This window comes from Notamacropus eugenii, chromosome 2 (genome assembly GCF_028372415.1).
Source record: "Notamacropus eugenii isolate mMacEug1 chromosome 2, mMacEug1.pri_v2, whole genome shotgun sequence".
In the NCBI taxonomy this organism is placed as follows: Eukaryota; Metazoa; Chordata; class Mammalia; order Diprotodontia; family Macropodidae; genus Notamacropus; species Notamacropus eugenii.
Genome location: NC_092873.1, coordinates 530,572,757 through 530,595,777, shown reverse-complemented (window position 1 = coordinate 530,595,777; position 23,021 = coordinate 530,572,757). Strand labels below are relative to the sequence as shown.

Below are 23,021 nucleotides of genomic sequence, written 5' to 3'. Positions count from 1 at the left end.
GAGCCCACAGCCTAATGGAGGAGACAGCGTATGAACAACTATGTACAAATAAGCAACAGACAGGGGAAATTGGAAGTAATAAAGATAATTCTGTGCAGTAAACTAGCTGCACACAGCCAGCTGGTGTGGCGTTAGCTAATAAGATTGTCTGGTCCTGGAAATGTCACATGCTTCCCAATGGTACTCTTGAGCCGTTGAAGGACGTAGGCAGCCACTATCTTCAGAATGTTAGTGAATTGCACATAACATGACACATGGATGAATTTAGAATCATCATATAAAGGAAAGAGCAAAAATATAGGGAAGTTCAGTGGTCAGTCAGATCAACCTGAAGCGTTTGTCTTCTCTATATCATCCCTGGTTATCTATTATCTACTTGACATTCTCTGGTGTTGGTGACCATACTACCTCTTAGGACAGACAGCCCATTCAATTTTGTGAGCAGCTCATGATCATGAAGTTTTATTATAGCATAGTGAGTGGGGTCAACACAGTGGGTGACAGATAAACCATACCTATAGTTCCTAGAAAGCAGGGGCCTCATACATCTTATCCCAGCATAGTGACACCCAAGTTTTCTCTGGGATGGGTCTCTCATTCCAACCTGGTCTTATCTTGGCTAAGAATAGAACCTCAGTGTTAGACCACCATTATGTTGTTACATTCACAATATTGCAGGATCTCTGGGGGAATATTTTTGAGGCTAAATAAACTGTTCCTCCTCTTCACTCTTGAACGACACATCAAATGCATTTTTTGATGTATAGAACCAGTTATTCCCAAGGTAAGGCATTCATAGTGTCAGTGGTAGTTATATGGTCACTCAACTTGCAATAAATGCCATTTTGCAACTTAAATACAACCATTAATTAAGAAAAATAAAAGAAATAATAATATCGCATATATTAATAAATTACGTGAGAAACATATAGTACCTTGGATCATACTCTCCCACCATTGGGGGAAATGATGTTCATCTGCAGTGAAGAGTGAAGACACATTAGCAGGAACCTGATAGGGAGGCACAAGAGGGAGGAAAACCCATCTGTGCTTAAGGTAATCCCAAATCTGGATTTCAGCCTTTGATCTTATTGGTCCATTAAGGAATATATAAATTGTAGGAAACGGAGCCTCTGCTCACCACTTGACTATTTATCCTCACTACTATTCAACTGGGAAAATCCTTTCCTCTGCTCTAATCAGGACACAGAATTCACAAACTTTTTTTCAGTTTATCATTATCCCTAAAAGAGCACTGAGACAGTGTTATTTTTTTTAAAGAAGGAATAGTAGTACTCTTTTAAGAAGGACAGCTACAAAGTTCACCAAACTGATTATGTTTGGGCTCTACATATTGAAGTAGTAGGCATTCCCCTGGAAGCTTATTGTCCAATAAGAATGGAGCTTACAATGCAACTCAGGTTGACCTTAAGACAATTCACCTGGATAGCAAATCACTTGTCAAGCCTTCTGCTTTTTCATGTCATGCCACAGGTGGCAGCAGAGAGCAACAGATTCTTGTAAGACATTTCACCTCTTTCCAACTCCAAGTAGTGCTGAAGGGCATATCTGCCTCTCTTGATTAATGAAGTCTTTTCTCTGTTCACCAATCAGCAATCAATTAGTAGAAATATGTCAGCTAACTGATCCTATCTGTCACAGTTTTGACGGAGCAGCCTTTCGGGACTTTCCCCTTAGCTTTCTATATAGTTCACTGGCCTCCAACTGAGTGACTAATCTTTCACTTAAAAACTCACAGCTCTCCAAATTTTGTATATGAAATTGGTAGTTATTTTAAAATCATGCCTCCGTCTCCAAATTATTATATGATTTATCATTTTTTGCTTTATCAATTTTAGTAGTGAAACAGTTATATACAAATGAGCCCTTACCATAATTATCTCTATCTCTAACGTCTACAGTGTAGTCTAATGTATCTTTGTTGTCCTTGAAACTTTTTTTATACTCATATTTTTCTGGTTTTAATGAAAAAAGCTATCTTTGCCTCTTTATAATATCCTTCACAGGGTGATGTGTCTTTATATTTATGTTATAAATCCATTTCTGTCCCAAACTGCTCAAATTCTACCTGACAGCTATGTTTCTTCAGCTTTTGTTAAAATAAAGTTATTTTCCTACTCTCTTTTGCCATTAAAATGTTAATTTATTAAAAATGCTGAATCTTTACTCTTGTGACAACTAATGTAAGTCTTTTTATCTACACAAAAATAATTTTTTATGCCCCTTTCATCTCTAAGCTTCTCTATAGGAAAAGGGCCTTGAAGGGGCACTGTATTTTACACTTGTAACAGTTCATATTTGCTAAGAGTGGTGCTTGGCACTGTTTGTTGCACATATAGGCTATTAATAATTTTGAAATTGTTGAGTATAATAGCAGGTTTGAAGTTTTAATGATCTAGAAGTACAATGTCATTAGTGTATGGAATTTCTAGCATAGGAGCGTTCTTCACTCAACAGAGAACATAAGTAATTCTTAGAGAAATACTGACTGCTCATGAAGTGCCCAGGTTTAGGGGCAGAATTAGGGCTGTGGTCAGTGTATGTTGGAGACAGGACTTGAATCCAGCACTTCCTGGTTACAATGCTAGTTCTCCACTCGTTGTTTCACGCTGCCCATCTCTAACACCATCATTATGCACAAAATCGTGCTTTTCCCAATCATTTCTACTTTGGTTTTTGGTGAAAGCAATAGAGCCCAAAGAGGAAGGAAGATTCCTAGAAAATGCAGTTAAGTCAATGATACTTTGAATAGTGATTAAGAAGCTATCCCATCCAATACAAAAAAGCATTTATGAAGCACTTACTATGTACAAAACATTGGCCAAAGTAATTACATATGATGAAAAGAGCTCATGAAAAGCTACTCCAGAGTCATTTAAAAACCAAAGGCTTTTTCTGTGGTTCTTATTCTACAGGGACCAAAACTAAGTGTTATTTCCTACACAACTTCCCTCATATCTTTAGCGTTTTAGCTCTAACTTACAAAAAAAGCCTCCCATTAGCAAAACAAGACACATTTAATTTGAAAATATAAAATATCTCAAGGAGAACAGATCCCAAGCTATATTTTCAACAAGTACTTACATAAGTATACTGCTTCCTTTAGGAACATTGTTACAAAATTCAAAATCTGGAACATAGCTTTCTGCACAGTATTTACAGAAGTTCAATTCCCTATGGAACCATTCTTTAGAAAAAAGTAATGTATCTTAGAAATGGTGTGGTGTCAATCATTTTATGGCATAAATATAAGTGAAATAAGCACAGTAAGACTAGTCAAGATCCACAACCGTATGATATACTCATGCTCCATTTTATCCTCTGCATGAGAGTACGCATTAATGGAAAATTGAGGGGAGGGAGCTCTTTACCACTCTCTTTAGATTCAACTTCCCGACTAGGTCAAGTAGAGACATGTTTTTACATTGCCAGCGTTATTTCTCCTATTGCCAGCATGATTCCTGGGACATTTTTCTTTTTTTGAAAGATTCACAGAAAAGAGTGAGAGATGGAACCACAGACAGTAACTATATTCACAGGAGGCTTATACTTGAATGTGACTTATGTCTACCCCTGTCTCTGCCTCAAACTGCTGTTTCAAGCCCATGGTTTTATATTTACAGATCTAAGTTATTGACAGAAAAATCACACAATAACCATGTCTGAAAATATTTTATTATCCCATGGATGAGAAAACAATAAATTTAGGCTATTTTGTTTACAGAAGACATAAAAGTAAAATGGCCACCTAGCTTAGGTGATTAAGAGGAAAGGTCTCGAGTACTGGTCCTTTTCTGGAGTGGAGCATCGCTGCATTGAAGCTATACTACTTTTTGAATCATAGCATTTTGTAATTAAACATTCTGAATCACAAGTAAGAAATCGACCTGGTAACAAACATATTCTTTCTACTTTATTCTGAAAAACAGCCCCTTATCTTATCACAGTTTTCTTTTCAAATTTCGGGAATTAGTGAGTTATTTTTGCCTTTGTGTAAAGAGGGCCTGCCTTCCTCATCCCCATCAGTAACAACTTCTGCCCAAATGACACCAGTAGACAGAAAGCTCTAGGAGTGGCAGTTCCTAGACAACTGGATCGGCTTCCAGCCTAGCCTTCATAGCCAGCTTCTGGGAATGCAACTCCTGTGCATAAGGGGTCAACCATTCCCACCAACTGCCAACCCAAGTGCTACCCATAGAGGTGGCAAGTCAGCCTGGCTGCCCTGAGGGAGAGATAGGAAGCATCATGGTCCATACCACCACCACCACCACCACCACTACCACCACCACCACTACCATCTAGACTGCCATCTCCCTTCAGACCCCAATGGAAACAACTCAGGATTCGGACTCCCAAAGCCTTGGGAATATCAAGGCTTCTAGCCCACTGTCTATAGCCATCACCCTAGGAAGCAGCCACTGTTGAGTTGGCAACTTCTGCAGATGTGACAGCTACAGCTACTGAAGACCTTGAAAGAGAAGTTAGTGCTGTCAAAGTCCTTGGCCCAATCCAATGACTGCCTCAAAAACTGATATGATTTTATAAATGGGAATGACACTTAAGAAGAGATATTAGCATCTGCTTTGCTTTTGTACCTAAGGTTCATGGGACCTTTCCAATCTGACTTGTGCCTGAAAGCTTCCATATCTTGTCACCTCTATTAACATGGGAGCGCCTAGAGAAAAAGAGATTGTTTTATCTTTCTATTTGTACCTCCAGTGCTTAGCACGTAAATAGGTGCTTAATATATGCTTTTATTTATTCATTACAGACCATTATAGCAGTTTATACTTTTATATATATATAGAAGGTAAGTTTTAGGGTAAAATCAGCCTTCAATAAAGGATAGATTACCTATGATTTCAACATGTCTATTTCTTAAAAACAAAACATTCTTGGTTCCATAAATAAATGATTTGTAGTGGGATATTTTGAAAATATTTGTAAATGCAGAGTTTATGCTAAATGTCCCTGGGATTCTATTTAAATATGGGATTAAATAGAAATGGATTTTGATGTATTTCCTGAAAAATGATGATTTTATTATTATTTTAAAAAATCAGGCATATTATAATCCAAGATGACATAAGTCATTGGGGCTGAAAAACTTATGGCGGCCTGCTCTCCATGAAGAAGCTAAAATTGACCTATCTACTATCCCCTTCTCCTGACTGGAAAGGGGAAGCCAGTTCTTAATTTTCATCTATTTAGTCTACTGAATTTCCTAAGTGGCTAGGTAGACGACTTTTAGGAAAACTAGTCTAGTCCTTCTTTCAGAAGCATGTGCTGCATTGAAATCTGCAGAGAAAACGAATCCCACAACCTCAATGTACAGAGACTGTCATTTCTCCCATCAGCTGAAAACAGAACTTTGAAAACTGCAGGTCAGACTTTAACAAAGCATGTGCTCACTTACTTTGGTAGAGTTTTCAAGTGATTTTCTCTTAATTCCAAGATCCGCAATTTGACAAGTCTACGGAAAGAGACACAAAGTTGTTTGTTAATATAATCATAAGACAAAGTGGTTCAGAAGCCACCAGGAATGACTTTTATGTCCTTATTGCCCAGAAAGAAATGTCCATGAAAACTGGTACCATGTTGACATATGGTATAAAAAGGAACATGGTTCATTATCCTACTAGGGCATAGAATCATATTAATTTCCTTTGTAAAGGGAATCAAGCTGCTCAAAGTTTGACTGTATTGTCCAGGACACATAGGTAGCAGATTTCAGGACAGGGCATCCAAACCCAGTGATCAGATTCCAAATCTGGCTTTTTTGAATGCTCCTCTGGGTTCAGAGCCAGAGGATCCAGTTTCAGATCCTTCCATGACACTGTGACCCTTGGGACACTTAAGTTCTCTTGACCTCAGTTTCTTCAGCTAGAAAATGAATGTGTTGGATGAGGCACTTCTAGGGTCTCATTGGTCTCTTAATCTATGAATCTATGACATGTCACATACTTTTACAAACCATATTTTTTTCCTCACTTTCATATCTACAAATGGATACTGCTCTGTGGGCTTGCTTGAAATGGCTAAATTTTATTTAGAACAGCCAAATGAAATTTCAAGTTTTTATTAAGTGATCTCTGATATCCTGTGTATTACGAGATAAGTGACGCAGTGAACAAAGAACTGATTTCAGATTCAAGAGTATACAGGGTTCAAGTCTCACCCTTGACATGTATAGGCTATGTAATACGGCTCTAGGTAACCTGGCACAGGGAGCTTCCTTACTAATGAAACGGCAAGTCTGTCCCTTCCCTCCCCACAACATCCATGATTTCTGTGTTTGGAACAAGAATTCCATTCATTTATTCAACAGCTTAAGTATCTCTGGACCTAGGTGCTATGGGGAGGTAATAAGACAGAGCAGGTGCCCTCTAGGAGGGAAAGAAAGATTTATGCAAATGATGATAAAGCAAGGCAGAAGTGGAGATCTCAGTAAGAGAAATACAAAGAGGTAACAGTGATAACAGCATTTCCAGAGCATTACTATGTACCAAGGACTTTGCAACATTATGTTTCTTGATCCTCACAACAACCTTGGGAGGTAGGGGCTGTTACTATTTCCATTTTATAGACAAGGAAACCAAGGGAGAGAGAGGTTAAGATACTTGCCCAGAGTTACACAGCTAGTAAGGTCTGAGGCTGGATTTGAATTAAGATCTTCCATATTCCATGCCTAGCAGTCTAATCACTGAGCTGCCTACCTGAAACATGGAATAAGCATTGTTTCATTCTTTTTATTTGCATCTGCCTGGACTTAGTACAAAGTCTTGTACCTAGTGGCCACTTAACAATGCCTACTGATGGATAATTATTATTGAAAAATTCTAGTGCGTCCATTTTGTGTAGACATCACCAAATGTTTAGTTTGGTTTATTCTCTCTGTGAAGGCATAGCTTGTCCAAACTGAGTTCAGCTGGCGTAGGTAGGCAGAAGAGACTGGCACTTTACTAACTTCAAAGAATTAGAAGCTGGATTAGGGGTAGGGGTGGGGAAGAATTTATACCTATTCTTTCTCTTGTAACACCTCTGATTAAGAATTCATCATCTGGTTTGTACTTGGGATGAAGGAGGTTTTTAGCCTCTTTGTTCAGATTACACATGGAATTTCACCTGACAAATTTCTCCATTAACCACTTCATAGGTAGGGCCACCTAACCATCTCTGGGTACAGTAGCTGACCATATGCTCCGAGCTCTTCTCCTTCTGGCCATACTTTTGTCTTTGCCTGCTTTCATCTTCATCCATCTGCATTGATTTCCTTTGGCCATCAGTCCTTCTGTCCCCATTCTTTTCTTTCTAGGCCCCAAGTCCTTTCTTCCTAGCATCCACTTTCATTTTTTATATCATAGTTTTTGGGTCCCCTATTTGGTAAAACCTTTTCATACCTCGTGGATTCAACCCCCTACTAGGAAAAGACATTCCCAAAGCATTTATACAGCCTCATCTACTTTCCACATTTTGAAAATATTTAACAAAAAGGTGGATCTTTTGGGGCTTTGAGGATCTGTTATTTTTGTTGGTGCAAGGACTCACTCTCCACCAACTCAGATTGTAACTCTTCAGATTTAGCAGATGGTCTTTGAGAGCTGCTGTGGCTGGAACATTCATTATAAGTAGCTCATCTGGGGATGAATCTTCAGAGTTTATCTAAGCTGGTCCTTGGGCAAATGGCCCAAAGCCTTTCCCTCTTGCCAGGATCTTGATTCTCCAGAATAGATATTGAGCACTGAGAAGACCTTCTATACTGCTTCTATACCACAGTGGAGCTTGGGAGAACTTCATCAGAGAAGTATGATAATATTTCTGAAATACTTTTGGTTCAATAGAAAAACTTTTTGAGATAAAGACATCAGATCTAAATGTTTCTCTCCTTAGCCCAAGTACCAGGTTAATAATAAAAGGAGCACGTTTACAGGTATGGAGACAACTTCCAGCCCTGTGAAGAGTAGATTTCATGCTAGGATTGGTGACAGAAGTGCCACCTCTGTGGCTTAGGATAGTGAAAAGGCTGCTAGACTTGGAACCAGGAAGACCTGGGTTTGAATCTTGCCTCAACTACTTACCATGTGCAAGTCACTTAACCTTTTTGGGTCCTAGTTTTTTAATCTGTGAAGCAAGGGAGCTGAACTTGCTTGTGTCTAAGATACCGTCTGATCTTAAATCTAGGCTCTTCTGGTCCTGTAAGTCACTGAGCTCCAGGCGATGGTTTCCTTGGGTTAAAATAAGGATTGTATTGGTGTTACCACCTCCTCATGTTGTGAGAGAACATTAGTGTTGTCCAGAAATGACAATTAGTATGCTCATCAAATGGATCTGAATGAAGACATGCATGTGAAAGTGATTTCTAACAGTGAAGCAATAGATTTCAATGTTTATCCAGAATGTGTGCATATTTCAATGTGCATGTATACTGTTAAATACAGCTCTCTGCCGGGGAAGTAGTATTGTCATTCCTACTCTTATATATGCGCGCGCGCGCACGCACACACACACACACACACACACACACACACACGTGCATCTTTTCTATGTCTATGTGCATGAAATCTGAGCTACTTTGTTATTTGGGGTCCAGGTACTCTTATCAAATTTTCCTCCAGTCTTTATTTTAATTCTTTCACCTGAGTCCCCTGTTACTGGCCTGGTAGATTTTGGAAAACAAGACAAATGGAAAACCCCAAATAATACTAATTTTAATCCAGGGCTGGCCCTTGGCACTCCATTCCTGGGCATTTGACCAGAACTTCATCGTGCTTCTTCCTTTCTACCTTGGAATCTGCTTCTTCCTTCAAGGCTCATCTCAGGTGCCACCTTCACCGTAAAGTCATCTAGGTCTGCCTCTGCAAGGAGTTCTTTCTCTCCCCATACATTACCTTGTTCTGACTCTCTCCTGTGTTTATGTTATAATCCTTTGCTCTCCTCCCCTTCAAGTCACTCACCTGGAGGCCAAAGCACCTCCTCCCACTGGGGGCCTTTCTCATCCCCCAAGGGCTAGTGCCTTTCTCTTGCTTCCCCTCAATTACCTTTTATGTACAATGTAAATGTTTGGACTTTAGTAGTGTTTGTACATGCTGCATCTCCCTGTGGAATAGTAGCATGTGGAGAGGAGGGAGTTTTTCCTTTTTACATCTTTTTTTTAAGTTCCCAATGCAGTCTGAAAGATAGGTGCTTAATCATACTTTCCTGATTTGAATGTGAAATTCTATGGTCTTTCTAATTCTTGAAACAGTTATCTACCTTATTTATCTATGCTCACCCATCTTCTTTCCTTCCTTCCTTCCTCCCTCCCTCTGTTCCTTTCCTTTCCTTTCCTTTCCTTTCCTTTCCTTTCCTTTCCTTTCCTTTCCTTTCCTTTCCTTTCCTTTCCTTTCCTTTCCTTTCCTTTCCTTTCCTTTCCTTTCCTTTCCTTTCCTTTCCTTTCCTTTCCTTTCCTTTCCTTTCCTTTCCTTTCCTTTCCTTTCCTTTCCCTCTCTCTATCTCTCTCTCATCTATCTGTCTAGTGTTTCCTAAATGAGCATGTGACACCCCTTCCTCACCTCTGCCCCAGGGCCTTCTGTATGATTTAGTGGCCCTCATTTCCATTTACATCTCATGCCCCCCTGCAGTAGACAATGCCTAAGAGGAGACACTGCAGAGAAGGCACTGGCCTCCATTGGCAGAGGAGCTTCCTCACCCAGGACTTCCCCAGAGCAGTGAAATCACAAGTGCAGATCTTGGGCTTTTGTTTGATGTTTCAGTGCCAATACACTTAGAAGACATGTGATGCTTTGGTAGTAAAAAGCCACAGATTTTCCTTTGTTGACAAGTTATTCAATATTATTTCATAAACTCCAGATATTAGAGAAAAGGAGAGTGATAAAAATAGCTGACATTTATATGGTACCTTTTGGTTTGAAAAGTATTAGAAAAACATGTGGTTCTCTTCTGTCAGCTGTTGCTGGGCGGCTCACAGGATAGAGCCTAGATTCAGAAAGACCTGAGCTCAAATCCAAACTCAGACACTTGCTAGCTGTGTGACTGCGGGTGAGTTTTTGTCTTAAATTTTAAACTTTGTCCCAGTTTTCTCAATTATAAAATGGCAATAATGATAGCAGCTACTTCTCAGAATGGTTGTGTAGGTCAAATGAGATACTTGTTAAGTGACTTAGCACATGTGAATGACTTAGCCCAGCACTTATTAGGTGCCAAAAAAAAAATCCCTTCCCTTCTCCCTTCCTTTGTTCCCTTAGATAAGTAGGGGAGATACTTAATCCTTGTATCACAAATTGGGAAACTGAGGCTCAATGACTTGGGGTGACCTGTATGGTCATTCAACACCCATCAGAGGCAAGATTCCAAGCCAGAGCCCTCCTGACACCAAATGCGGACTTTCCATTTGTTCATTCTGATCGCCTGCATTGAGAGTGGGCATGAAGGCGAAATTACTCATGAAATTAGCTAATTGTCCTGTGAAACTCAGTCCAATATTATTTGCTTCCCTCTGTGGCCATGGTTGTCAGTGTATTCCAGCTTTGTCATTTAATCTAATCAATAAACAAGTACTCGTGACACTCCTATTACATTCCAGGCACGATGCTAAGCTCTGTGGGTGCAAATCAGTGGCTCCTACCCACAAGACTCTCCCATTCCAATGGGAGTGACAATGACTTATTAATTTTGTACATACAAGGGAAGGGGAGAGGCATGAGCATTTATTGCATGCCTACTGTGTGCTAGGCACTGTACTAAGTGCTTGACAAATTTTATCTCCTCTGAACCTTGCATTCAAGATCTTTTCAGTTCAAATGGAAAGAAACTCAGAGATAAGACATTAGCCATGTGGGGGAAAGGCTGAGAAAGGAATCCTGTAGAAAACTGGATTTGAATCAAGTCTTGAAGGAAGCCAGGAGGTATAGGCAAGGGAGCAAAGGGACAAAGCAAGGAGGAGAGAGAGTCTGGATCTTAGAATATGTGTAAGGGAGTAAAATGTAAGAATGCTGGAAAGGTGGGAGGGGTTCAGGATCTGGCGTACTTTACGTGCCAAACAGAGCATTTTCTACTTGATTCTAGAGGTGATAGGGAGCCCCCAAATTTACTGAGCGGTAGGTTGATATGGTCAGGACTCAGCTTCAGAAAATAGCTTTGGCAGCTGAGTAGAAGATAGACAGTGGAAGAGTCTCAACCCTCAGGGATATTACAATGTTAGCCTGGTAGTTCAGTAGACTGAGAACTGGAATGAAGTCAGGAAGACCTGAGTTCAAATTCAGACACAGATGCTTGCTAGTTTTGTGATCTTGGGCTAGTCACATAACCTTTCAATGCCTCAGTTTCCTTATGTATAATAGCACCTACTTTCAGAGTTGTTATGAGGGTCCAATGAGATATTTGTAAAGCATTTTGTGAACCTTAAAGTGCTATAGAAATACTAGTTATTATTATCATTTGATGGTATGTACAGTATAAATACAAATAATCATGATATAGATACATTAAAACATGGTGTAGATCAGAAAAGGCTCCATGTAGAAAGTAGCATTTGAGCTGAGTCCTGATAAAGGAAGGAGACATTTGGGAAAATGGAGGTGATGCTGTCCCTAATTCCTTGCTAAGGAAGACAGGCTAGGGACACTGCCTACACTGGAATGGGTTTTTTCCTCTTTTATTCTGACTCACCCCTTCCAAGAGGACAGGCTCCTCTGGTGAAGTACTTGCCCAAGGTGAAGTAAAATTAAATCTGTTCAAGTCATATGTTCTTACCTTCCAAAGTTAGCTGGAAGAAACTCCAGAAAGGCATCATTCAGGTACAGCTGGGTCAGGTTGATGAGCTGTGTGAAGCCATCAGGAAGCCTACAAAGGAGTTAAAGGTTTGGTCATTGCATCAACATCACCATAGAAACAGGGCCGACATGTACATCTCTAAGGAGAACAAGAAATAAATGTGATAAATTTCCCAACTCTCCTTTGGTCACACGAAGATGGTAGAATTTATTGAGCATCTTGTTACAGCCTACAATTTTTGTCTGTTATTAAAACAAATGACAAGCATCCTGTCCATACTGCTATCACAGGGTGAGATTTATATGCCTGCCAAATGAAGACTTGCATCATCCTTTTCTCGTGTCCTACTTCGGGAACCTTGGCTGAGGGACTGTTCATGAAAGTGATGACTCTATGCTACTTCTCCTGACTTTGAAAGTGGTATTTCTCTTTCAGTTCAGTTCAATTCAATTCTCTTGAGTTCAGTTCAGTTCAATTCAATTCACATTTGTAAAACGTTTATGTTTTGGTGAGCATTGTACTAGATTCTAAGACAAAAATGAAACCGTACCTGTTTTCAAGGCCCGTGCATTCTACTGGGGAAAGGGAGAAGCGGAGAATGTATACATTTTCTGGAAAGCCTATATCTCGCTTCTCTTAATAATTAAAATCTAAAATCATGACTAAAGTTGTCAGCTCTGAAAATGAAATAAATAGCCAACATCCCCTATTCCTTCAAAGTTTTTTGGTATTTAAAAGGATCTTCTATTTAACAGGTAACATTAGGCTACTCTTTGAAAAAATAATCAAAAATGGTTAGTGTCGTACTGAATGTGTAGCATTAAAGACACCAAATATATTTCTTTATTAAAAACAAAAGGTTAGGAGAGAAATGTTCTGGAGAAACCAATAAATGACATAAGGTAGATGACTGGAGGCTTTTATTTTTTTTTTAAAGAATTATTATCTGTTAGGAAAAACCAACCCTTCACATTAAATTCCCACAAATTCTACTGATTTCTTTGAGCGAATGTTGCCCAAATTGTGAGATAAACAAAATTAAGCCGGGAATCAGAAATGTTAAATGGTTTGGCTAAGTGCCGCTGAGTAAGTCTTAGTCACTTGGGTGAGATTAAGGTGAACTGTTCAGAAGAACTCTGGAGATGGTATAGTGGAGAGCATATTGAATTGGGATCACAGAGATCTGAGTTCAAATTTCTGCCTCTGTCACTTGCCAGCTTGGTCATTTATGTTGCCACTTCTCTGAAGTTCAGTTTCCTATTGATAAAAAAAAAAGGAGGGGGGAGAGGCCTGATAATACCTGTGATGTCTACTGAGCAGAGTTTTTGTGAAGATCATATAAGATATTGCATGTAAAGAGGTTTAATAGCTTGAAAATACTGTATTAACATAATTTTGAATTTACGATTTTGTTTTTGCTAATAAGAGGATAAGGTTTATTTTTGCCCATAGTCTTTCATTTATTTTTTGGAGGAGCTATTATCTCACAATCCACATACATAATATTTAGAGGATGTTGATACCTAATTCATTTCTGTCAGACTGTTTTCCATTTTTTCTCAACAGTTTTTTGTGGAATAATAAGGCTTTACCCCAATACCTGTGATATTTGGTTTTATCAAACTAGACTACTCTGATTATTTGCATTTATCTATTATAATCTCTCTTTCTTAACTAGTGCCAGATTTTCTTCTATAGTTCATTTATGACTTGTTCAATTTTTAAAAAATCTATTATTTCAATACTCTATTTTTAGCTCTGCTATTCTTGGCATTTTATAATTTTATTGGCATAAATTTGAATAAAATAGTTGCTAATCATTTATTTTATTTCTTTATTGATTTTACATTCACTTTTTTATTTTTGACACTGGTAATTTGATTTTCTTTCTTTTAAAATCAAGCTAGTGGTTTGCATCTTTTTTTCTCAAAAAGCAGTTCCTACTTTTATGAATTCATTTTTTTTTGCTAATTTTCAGTAACTCTATTTTGGTGTTTAATTGGAAGTTTTTAATTTATTAATTTTCAATTTCATTTAGTTACACCCAATTTGTTGTTCTTCACTTTCCTTCTTTTGTTAACCAAAGTGTTCAGAGACATAAAAATTTGTCCTAGGTAATGCTTTAGCTGTATCCCCCATTTTTTTATGTTGTTTAATTCTCACTATATTTGAAGAAATGATTGTTTCTATAATTTGTTCTTTGACCCACATATTCTTTAGGATTAAGTTATTTAGTCTCCAATTAATTTTTAACCATTTCATCAAGAACCTTTTAAAATATAACTTTTATTGCCTTATTTTCTGTAAAATATATGCTTAATATTTTTGCTTTTTTTTTGCATTTGCTTGTAAGTTTTTTATGTCCCAATACTTTGCCAATCTATTTGAAGGTAGCATTAATAGCTCAGATACATTTGTATCCCTTTCTTTTTCCATTGAATTTCCTTATTTTATAATCTCCAGAATTATATCATATCTAACTTTCACAAAAGTAAACTTCTTTATTTCTTTTTTTAATTAATGTTTTGAGGAGTTAGATTCCTCTAGATCCTAGATCCGAGAAGAGCAAATTGTGGTTTCCCATTATGGTTTTAACTGTAAATTTTCCCCATTTAACTTTTCTTACAGGTATGACTTTTGGTGAGATATGTTTAGTATTGATATTGAATTATTGCCTAAGGTACCTTTCTGCAAAATGTAGTTTCCTTGTTTATCTTTTTAATAAAGAATATTTTTATTTTTGCTTATCTGAGATCATGGTACCACTTTTCCCTTCCATCTGAAGTATTATAGATGTTTTCTAACCCCTTGTTTGAAGTCTGTGTATCTTTCTGTTTCAAGTGTTTCCTTTAAACAACCTATTATTGGATCTAATTTCTAATTAAGTTTGTTATCATTTTCATTTTATGGGTGAATTCATCCCATTCACATTCACAGTAATGATCATTAGTTATTTCCTTCGATCTTATTCTCTTATAGTTTTACTTTTCTTTGTTTCTCTCTACCTCTTTATGGTTTATTTTGCCCTTAATATATTGTACACTTACTTGTTGATATTTCCAATGTGATAGATCCAGGTTTCACTGAAAGAATCTTTCCTTTTATGTTTAAATGAAATGAAATGATAACATTTCATAACATGAACAAAACTATACATATTAAAAAATCCAATTCAATTAAGGATATCTGGATAATAAAGACACTTTTTCAAAGTTTCCCTCTCTATTCTTCCTCCCAATGGTTTCCACGTTACATTATTGTTTCTTAATTTTAAGTTTGATCATCTGAATTACTAAAAATTTAACCAAGCATTTTATCTTTTCAATTTAGCATGTTCTGTTTGATTCTATTTTTCTTGTTCTTGTTTAGTTCTTAGTTTAGTTTCTACTGTATTTTGCTTTCCATTCATCCTTTCTTCCTTTCTTTTTTCTTCCTTCCTTCCTTCTTTCCCTCCTTTTTTCCTTCCTTCCTTCTTTCCTTCTTTTCTTTCTTTCTCTCTCTCCCCCCTCCCTCCCTCCTTTCTTTCTTTTTTCCTTTCTCTCCTCTTTCTCTCTCCTTCTCCTTTTCCCTCATCCTCTCCATATATACACACGTTTGTATGTGTCTATACACATATATACACACAGTCACTAATTTAATAAATATTTATCAGGTTTCTTCTGTGTGCTAGGAACTGAGTACACAAAGACAAAAAATAAAATGGCCCTTGACATTCAACATTCTATTGGAGGAGAAGTGTATGCACATAGAGATACATTTCCATAGTAAATTATATAAATTATCTCATTTGATCAGGTGATGAAGCATACCAGAAAGAGAATTAAACTGGAGTCAGAGGACATTGGTTCAAATCCCTGCTCAGCCACTTACTGCTTAAATTGACTGTGGCAACCTACTCTTTGCTTCTCAGGGTCTTAGTTTCTTTATACGTAGAAATTAAAGGGCTGGACTAGATTACCTTTGAGCTCCCTTCTAGATCTAAATTTATGATCCTACAAATGACCGAGATTGGACCCCTCTCCCTTCCCCCCATGCTACATTTTCTATTTAAATATTTCTGTGTCTCCATCTTCTGTACAGTCCACAATTAGGTATTCTTCAAGATACATAAATGTATTAAAAATATGATGGATTGTTTTATAAACAAACAATACTTGGTACTGCCTTATGCTTGTATATGAAGGATGTTTACATGGGTACTTCTTAATTTGCATGTCCTACCACAAACTTATTTAAACAGTCTTGTAGTCTAGAAATGTCATTTCCAAGCCATAGAAGGATCAGAAAACAAAGAACATTATTTGTTGAATCTAGTCTCCTGCCAGGTTTCAGGAAGAAAATAAAATAATCAGAGCCATTTCTATTCTAATAATCAGTTTCTCGGTTTTTTCAATCTCTTTTCCCCAACAAACTTTGAAGAACTTTCATCTTTAATGGCTTAAAACTTCACTTAGACTTGAAATACCCCATTTATACTGGTATGCACGTATGTATATACCTTTAATCACAGTATGAATTTGTAATAGATTGTTACAATTAAGGCTATAATGGCTCAGTAACAGAAAATTAGACATTCAAATTGGAGAACAAGTACAAAATCTCCACCGTTTTACTTTATCACCTGGGGCAGACAATGTCACAACACATTTTTACGTTTTAATGCTTTGTTCAGATAGTTAGAGCCTATATCATTGCTCTCTTTTGTCCTAATATACACCTGGTTCTTTCTCTTAGGGAATGATTGTGATGGTCATGCCCATATCTTTTAAAACTTTTTCTCTTTGAGTCATGGGAAAGCAGTTCCTTGTTTAGGACCAACTCTTACTTTCCGAATCCATGCATACAAGTATGGTGACAGCAGAGAAATATGTTGTGGTTTCATCTACAGGCTGATGACTTTTTCCATAAGTTCGTACTAGTCTATGGCACATCCAGATCCATCCACTAGAAGTTTTAGTTCAAAAGAAATGTGACTACAGCAGGAAATGTCAATCAGGAAGTCAGCAAGAAGGAATAGATCAGAAGCTCAATTTGTCTACTGTGTGTGGCTTTGTTTGTCTCATGCTGTTTTGAGAAGTCAATTGGATTTGCAAAGTTCATTTATTTCACCTTCTACCCTCGAGCTAACAGAATAACTCTAAAGATAAAGAGTACCCAAAGCCAATTTGTTGCCTACATGATTTTAAAATAATAACTAAATTCATAAAATTTATCAGTATAACCCTTATCTCTATGCAACACAATGGTTATTGTTCACTTCTTTTAAATTGTGAGTCAGATTGAATTGTGTTTGTTTTGTGGGTGATGAATCTAGAGCACAGAGATACAAATTCACTTGCCAAGAAATGTCAATGAGAAAGCTAATTATTTCTGGAGCAATGGGGATTTGTTCACATTATGTCTGTTTGAAACAGATACCTTTCTATTTGAATGAGCGTGTCTAGGCAGATTTTGACTTTCAGTATGGAGAGAATGCAGTGGTTCCCAATTTTTTTGGTCTCAACACTCCTTTGCACTCTGAAAAAGTTGTTGAGGACTCCAAAGAACTTTTATCTTTATGGATTATTTCTATTGATATAATTTTAAACAAACTTAAGTAATGACTTTTAACAATATTTATCAAGGCATTAAAATAACAATAAAAACTTACAGTTAATAGATATAACAAATTTTCATGTAAAATTACTGTATTTCCCAAAACAAAAAATTAAATAAGAGGAGTGGCATTTTTAAACATATATTTTTTTGCAAATTTTTTTGATGTCTGGATTAATAGGAGACAGCTGGATTCAAATATTTGCTTCTGCCTTCAATCTGTTGAGATATGCTGTTTTGGTTGAAGTATATGAAAAAAAAATCTGGCCTCACACAAATAAATATGTAGTTCTAAAAGGAAGCAATAATTAAAGGGCAAATAAAATCTTAGCAGTATTATAAAAAGAGTTTTGACCTTTCAGACTCCTTAAGAGGGTATCAGTGATACCTGGGGTCTATCAACCACATTTTGAGAACTATTATGATTAAGCCATTGTAAATTTAATTATAATAATCCTTTATAAGCTAATACTTTGGCTAGCTTTTAAACATTATGATTCAATTTCTTTTTGTAATTCATTTAACTTTTCTCTTAAATACTTAAAAGCTGTGTCACTGGGTGCATATTGTGTTGGTCCTTCGTTACTGAAGAAGACCATGCCATCAGAGAAAGGATGACATGACTTGCACTTGACTTTGTTTTGAGTGAGGGAGGGCTGTGCAGGTCACCAGCCTCACTGCTCCTCCAGAGCCATCTGAATCCACACACCAGATATTCCTCAGGATGACTGGAGATGACCCAGGAGGGTGCATATATATTAAACATTGCAATCAATTCATTGTTCCAGGGAAGTGTTGGTTCCCTATTTCTCTTTAAAATAAGTGTATTTTTGCTGTTGCCTTGTCTGAAATCATAACTGCTAATGCTGCTTTTTTTGCGTAGTTATTGTATAGCTAAGGCATGATAGATTTTGCTCCAACTCCTAATTTGAATTCTTTGTGAATCTTCATGTTTCAAATCTGTTCCTTGTTACCAACATATTGTTAGATTTTACTTTCTAATGCTGCTAACCTCTTATGCTTTATGGATGAATTTTAATTTCATTCACATTTACAGTCAGGACAGTGATTTATTTATTTCACTCCATTTTCTCTTCTCTCATACTTTTCTTCTCTATACTCCTCTCTCCTTGTTTATTTCAAGTTATTACCTTTCTCTCATTCCTTTTAATTTTATTTTCACTATTCTCTCTCCAAGCTTAACATTTTGCTAATCAGGAAGAGACTATTATCTTCCTGAATCTACACTCCTTTTTATATTTCTCTTTCCCTTTTTCCTGTTCCTATCTGCAGTCATGTTGAATTGAATTCATTTCTACACCAAACTCTCTGTCTCTGTGTGTTCTGTCCTCTTTTGACCAGTTTGAATGAAAGTGGAATCCACATAATTTCTCCCACTTCTTGTATGCCTGCATATATTTCTACTGCAAAACCAGATTACCTCTTGACAAATTCTCCAATATTTTCTTTCATTTTCCCTTAATGTATTAATTCATCTCTTTTAATTTTTCCTCATATTCAAAATATAACACAACTACTTATAGATTTTCTATTTCAATTTATTATTTTTAAGTCCTCCTGTGAAACCATGATTCTATAAGAATCATTTTAATATCCCCTCTCCATTCGAATGTAAACTATTTATCCTTATAAAGTCTTTTCTGATTGTTCATTTGTCATTATCTTTTCATTTTTCTTTACTTTTGTATTTATATTTCAAAGTTCCTTTTCAGTTCTTTTCCACCTTTTAATCAGGAATATTTGCAAATCCTTTATTTTATTGAAAGTCCATTTTTCCTCATGGATACTTAATTTTGTTGGGTAAGTTATTCTTGGTTGTAGATCTTTATCTTTCCACTTTTGGAATATCTTATTCCATGTTCTCTGCTACTTTAAAGTGATTGCTGCTAAATTCTGCGTGATACTGCTTGTGCTTCTTGGATATTTGAATTATTTCTTTCTTGTTTTTGTAGTATTTTTCTTTTGTCTGAAAGGTCTGGATGTTGGCACTGACATTCACCTGCATTTCCATTTTGGGCTTTATTTCAGAAGATGATGGTAGATTGTATTTATGTTCACACTTCTTATTTTAATATGACTGGGGATATGTTCTTTAATTACTACTTTTTAAAAAAATTTGAAATATGATATCTAGGTTCTTTTTTCAGTTATTGATTTCAGGTAATCCTAGATTTAAATGATTGTTTCTTGGTCTGTTTTGCAGGTCCATTGTTTCTGATATACAGTTTCTTACACATTTTTCTATTTTCTCATTCTTTTGACCTCATTTTAAGAGTTGCTTTTGTCATCTAGTCTTTAAGTCACATGTGGTCCATTCTCATTTTTAGGGATTTTTTTTTGCTAGGGTAAGGTAACATTTTCTGTTAAGCCATTAGTGATTTTTTCAGTTTATTTATCCATAGCTCTCATTTCTTCTATAATATATTTTATAACTCTTGCATCATTTCTTCAAAGAACTTAATGGTGTGAGCAATCTTTTTTTAAAAAAAGGTTTTAAATTACATAAGTGTTTTTGAGTTATTTTCTTCTGAGTTTGTGCACTGGCATCACAAAAGTTCCTTATCTATTTATCTATCTATCCATCCATCTATCTATCTATCTATCTATCTATCTATCTATCTATCTATCTATCTATCCATCTATCTAATCTATTATATGTATCCACCATCTATCTATCTGTCTATATATTTCTATTTTTAATATACTAATTTTTGTTGTTGTTGTTGCTGAGGCCTTAGGAGTTGAATTCTATATCTCTATAAGAGAGATATCTATATCTCTCTTACTTTGAAATCTTTCCTTTAACCCAGTGGTCTTTCCTAAGGATTTTTCTTTTACCATGGACACCAAAATTCTCTTCTTCTGTAATTAGTCCTTTCCTTTGAATGAGGAGAAAAAGGAAAGAAAGACTTTTTCTCTAATACTTGGTGAAACCTGAGGATATCCTTCTCTTGTGAGAAAGATTGAGGTGAGCCCTATTCCTTGAGAGGAGGAGAAGGTAAAGTCTTTCTTTCACATTTCTTTTTAAATCATCTGTCAGCCTGAGTGACAGAATTTTTCCCTTTAGTGTTTACGCGTTCTTTTTACCTTAGCACTTTGTGGTTGTTCAGTTTTTCAGTTGTGACTGACTCCCATGACCCCATGCACCACAGCATGCCAGGCCTCTCTATCCTCCATTGCCTCTCAAAGTCTGTCCATGTTCAGGTTTGTTGCTTCCGTGGCACTATCTATCTATCTCATCCTCTATTGTCTCCTTTTCCTTTCACTCTTTCCCAACATCAGGGTCTTTTCCAATGAGTCCCATCTTTTCATTATGTGACCAAAGTATTTAAGTTTCAGCTTCTGTATTGGACTTTCCAGTGAATAACCTGAATTAATTTCTTGACCTTAGTTGCATTGAAGTCTGTCAATTTCACTTTAGTCTTTTGGGGAGTTTCTTGTTGAAGCAGTTGGAGCTTTTACATCCTCCAGATATCATGGCATACAACTTTACTATCTTCCTCATTTCCTCACTCTTATTCACTCTATATATTTCTTCAGTATCAAATACTGTCTTGTCTATCTCATATACACCGCACTCTTTCCATTTGCACAGTTATTATCCTTGTCGAAGGTACCATCAGCTTGCCCCCAGACCATTTCAATAGCTTCCTGAAAGATCTAGCTATGTCTTCTCTCCTTAATTCAATCTGTCTTCTACATAGCTACAGAGCTGTCAAAATGATTTTTCTGAAGCACATGCTGACCACGTTATCATCCTCTTTACACACAGTCAGTAAACTCCAGTGACTCCCTACTATGGCTAATATAAAACACAGACTTGTCTCTTTGGTATTTAAAGCCTTTCACAACCTGGCTCCAACTTACCTTTCCAGCCTTATTATATAATACTCCCACAATGCACTCTCCTTTCTAGCCATAATGGCCTTCTTGCTATACTTCACCCATAACATTTGATCATCCCTTTTATGCCTTTGAACTGGCTCTCCCTCATGCCTAGAATGCTCTCTCTCCTTCCCTCCATCTCTTAGAATTATGAGTTTTTTTCAAGGGTCAGATCAAAGGTCATGTCTTTCATGAGGCCTTTGCTGACCTACCAGTTATCAAAGTCTATCTTTGGAAACTATTTTGCATTAATATTTCTTGCACACTTATATTTGCACACCCTGATTTCCCCAAATGAATGCATGTTTCTTGAAAACAGGGATTATTTCACATGTATCCCCAGCATCGAGCACAATGTCTGGGCACATAATAGGTCTTTAATTAATGCTTATTTGTTGACTAATTTATTTTACTCAATGAAGTATTTTAAAGCTATGTTTAAATTCACCAAAACTCTTGAATCACCATGAGTAATCCTCACAGCACTTTGTGATCCTATGTAAACTTATTTTAATGATGGAGCATTAGTTAAATAATTACTAGTCATCACAATTGACAAATATTGGCAGCAACAATAAAAATAATCAGAAGTATTCATTTAATACATACTTTATTCTAGTAGTTTATTAAATATTAAGAGTATAGAGGGACATAATAGAAAGGCACTGCCTTAAGGTGTTTATTGTCTACTTGGAGAGATAAAACATATATTTAAAGGTGGGTTTTGAAGTTACCATAGGGCTTAGAACAGGAGTTTTTAACTTAGGGTTAACTTAGGGTTCATAGATCTCTTGGGGGTCTGCAGATAGATTTTAGGGGGAGGTTATGAATTTAGATGGGGAAAAATTACATTTTCATTTCACTAAAGTCTAACCGAAATGTAGCATTTTCCTTATTTATGGATGTAGACAATTAGTCTTTTGAGAAGTGACCCATAGCATAAGCCTATGACAAACACAAAGTTTAAGAACCCCAGGTTTGGCTGAAGGCTGCTTGGGGGTGATTCTAGCCATGACAAGAGCTGTGTTCAAATATGAGAAGTTAGTAACATGCACCACATTTTCTGAAATCATGGAGCAATGAGTTTGCCTGCTGTGTAGTAGAATGGCGGTAGAAAGAAGACTGGAGTAGCGTTTGGGGAGCAGATAATGGAAATTCTACTCTGACAATGGAAGGGATCCATGGCTTTATTGGCCTGAACCATTCCTCCTCATCTTCTTATCCTATTTAATTCTCATCCATGTCTTTCCAAAAATCTCATCTATATTTTCCCACAAATCGTTCATGGAGGATGGACCTAATGCAATGAAAGCGTTCCCATTTTATTTAATATCTTAAGGGTAACGTAGCGCATGGCATGCTTATTTGCTCTCCCTTAAGACTAGCCCCTTCGTTTCTCAGGTAGATCTTCCAGTGATGTCTTTTATGCCAAGCTGGCAATGTTGCAGATTGGATGTGCTCACCATGACTTGTTTCATTGTCCTTTGGTTAATTGATGTATGAATTTTTTTCTGAAATAATGGTGATTCTAAGTCATACAACATCACAAGAAGATGGGCTTTGGTAGCAGTGAGTAGTTTGTCATAATTGAAAGCCCCTCATCCTCTACTCAGTTCTGACCTGTTTATTGTCCATATGTGGTAAGTTCTTTCCACTTCCCTACCCCTACCTGAATGAATAGGTACCCATGACCTACTTTGATGGTTACCTAGTTTACTTAGTAAACA

General features: G+C 36.7%; 1 protein-coding gene across 4 annotated transcripts in view; it reads right to left on the bottom strand.

Moving 5' to 3' along the window:
* The window catches only part of LRRC7 (leucine rich repeat containing 7), a 582,114-nt gene that overhangs the window by 266,910 nt on the left and 292,183 nt on the right, over positions 1 to 23,021 (bottom strand). For all 4 annotated transcript variants that reach the window (XM_072649824.1, XM_072649823.1, XM_072649821.1 and 1 more), the window contains exons 6-7: positions 11,773 to 11,862; positions 5,438 to 5,494 (exon numbers count right to left, since the gene is read on the bottom strand). In XM_072649824.1, coding sequence (XP_072505925.1) covers positions 5,438 to 5,494; positions 11,773 to 11,862 — 147 coding nt within the window. The remainder of the gene's footprint in view (positions 1 to 5,437; positions 5,495 to 11,772; positions 11,863 to 23,021) is intronic.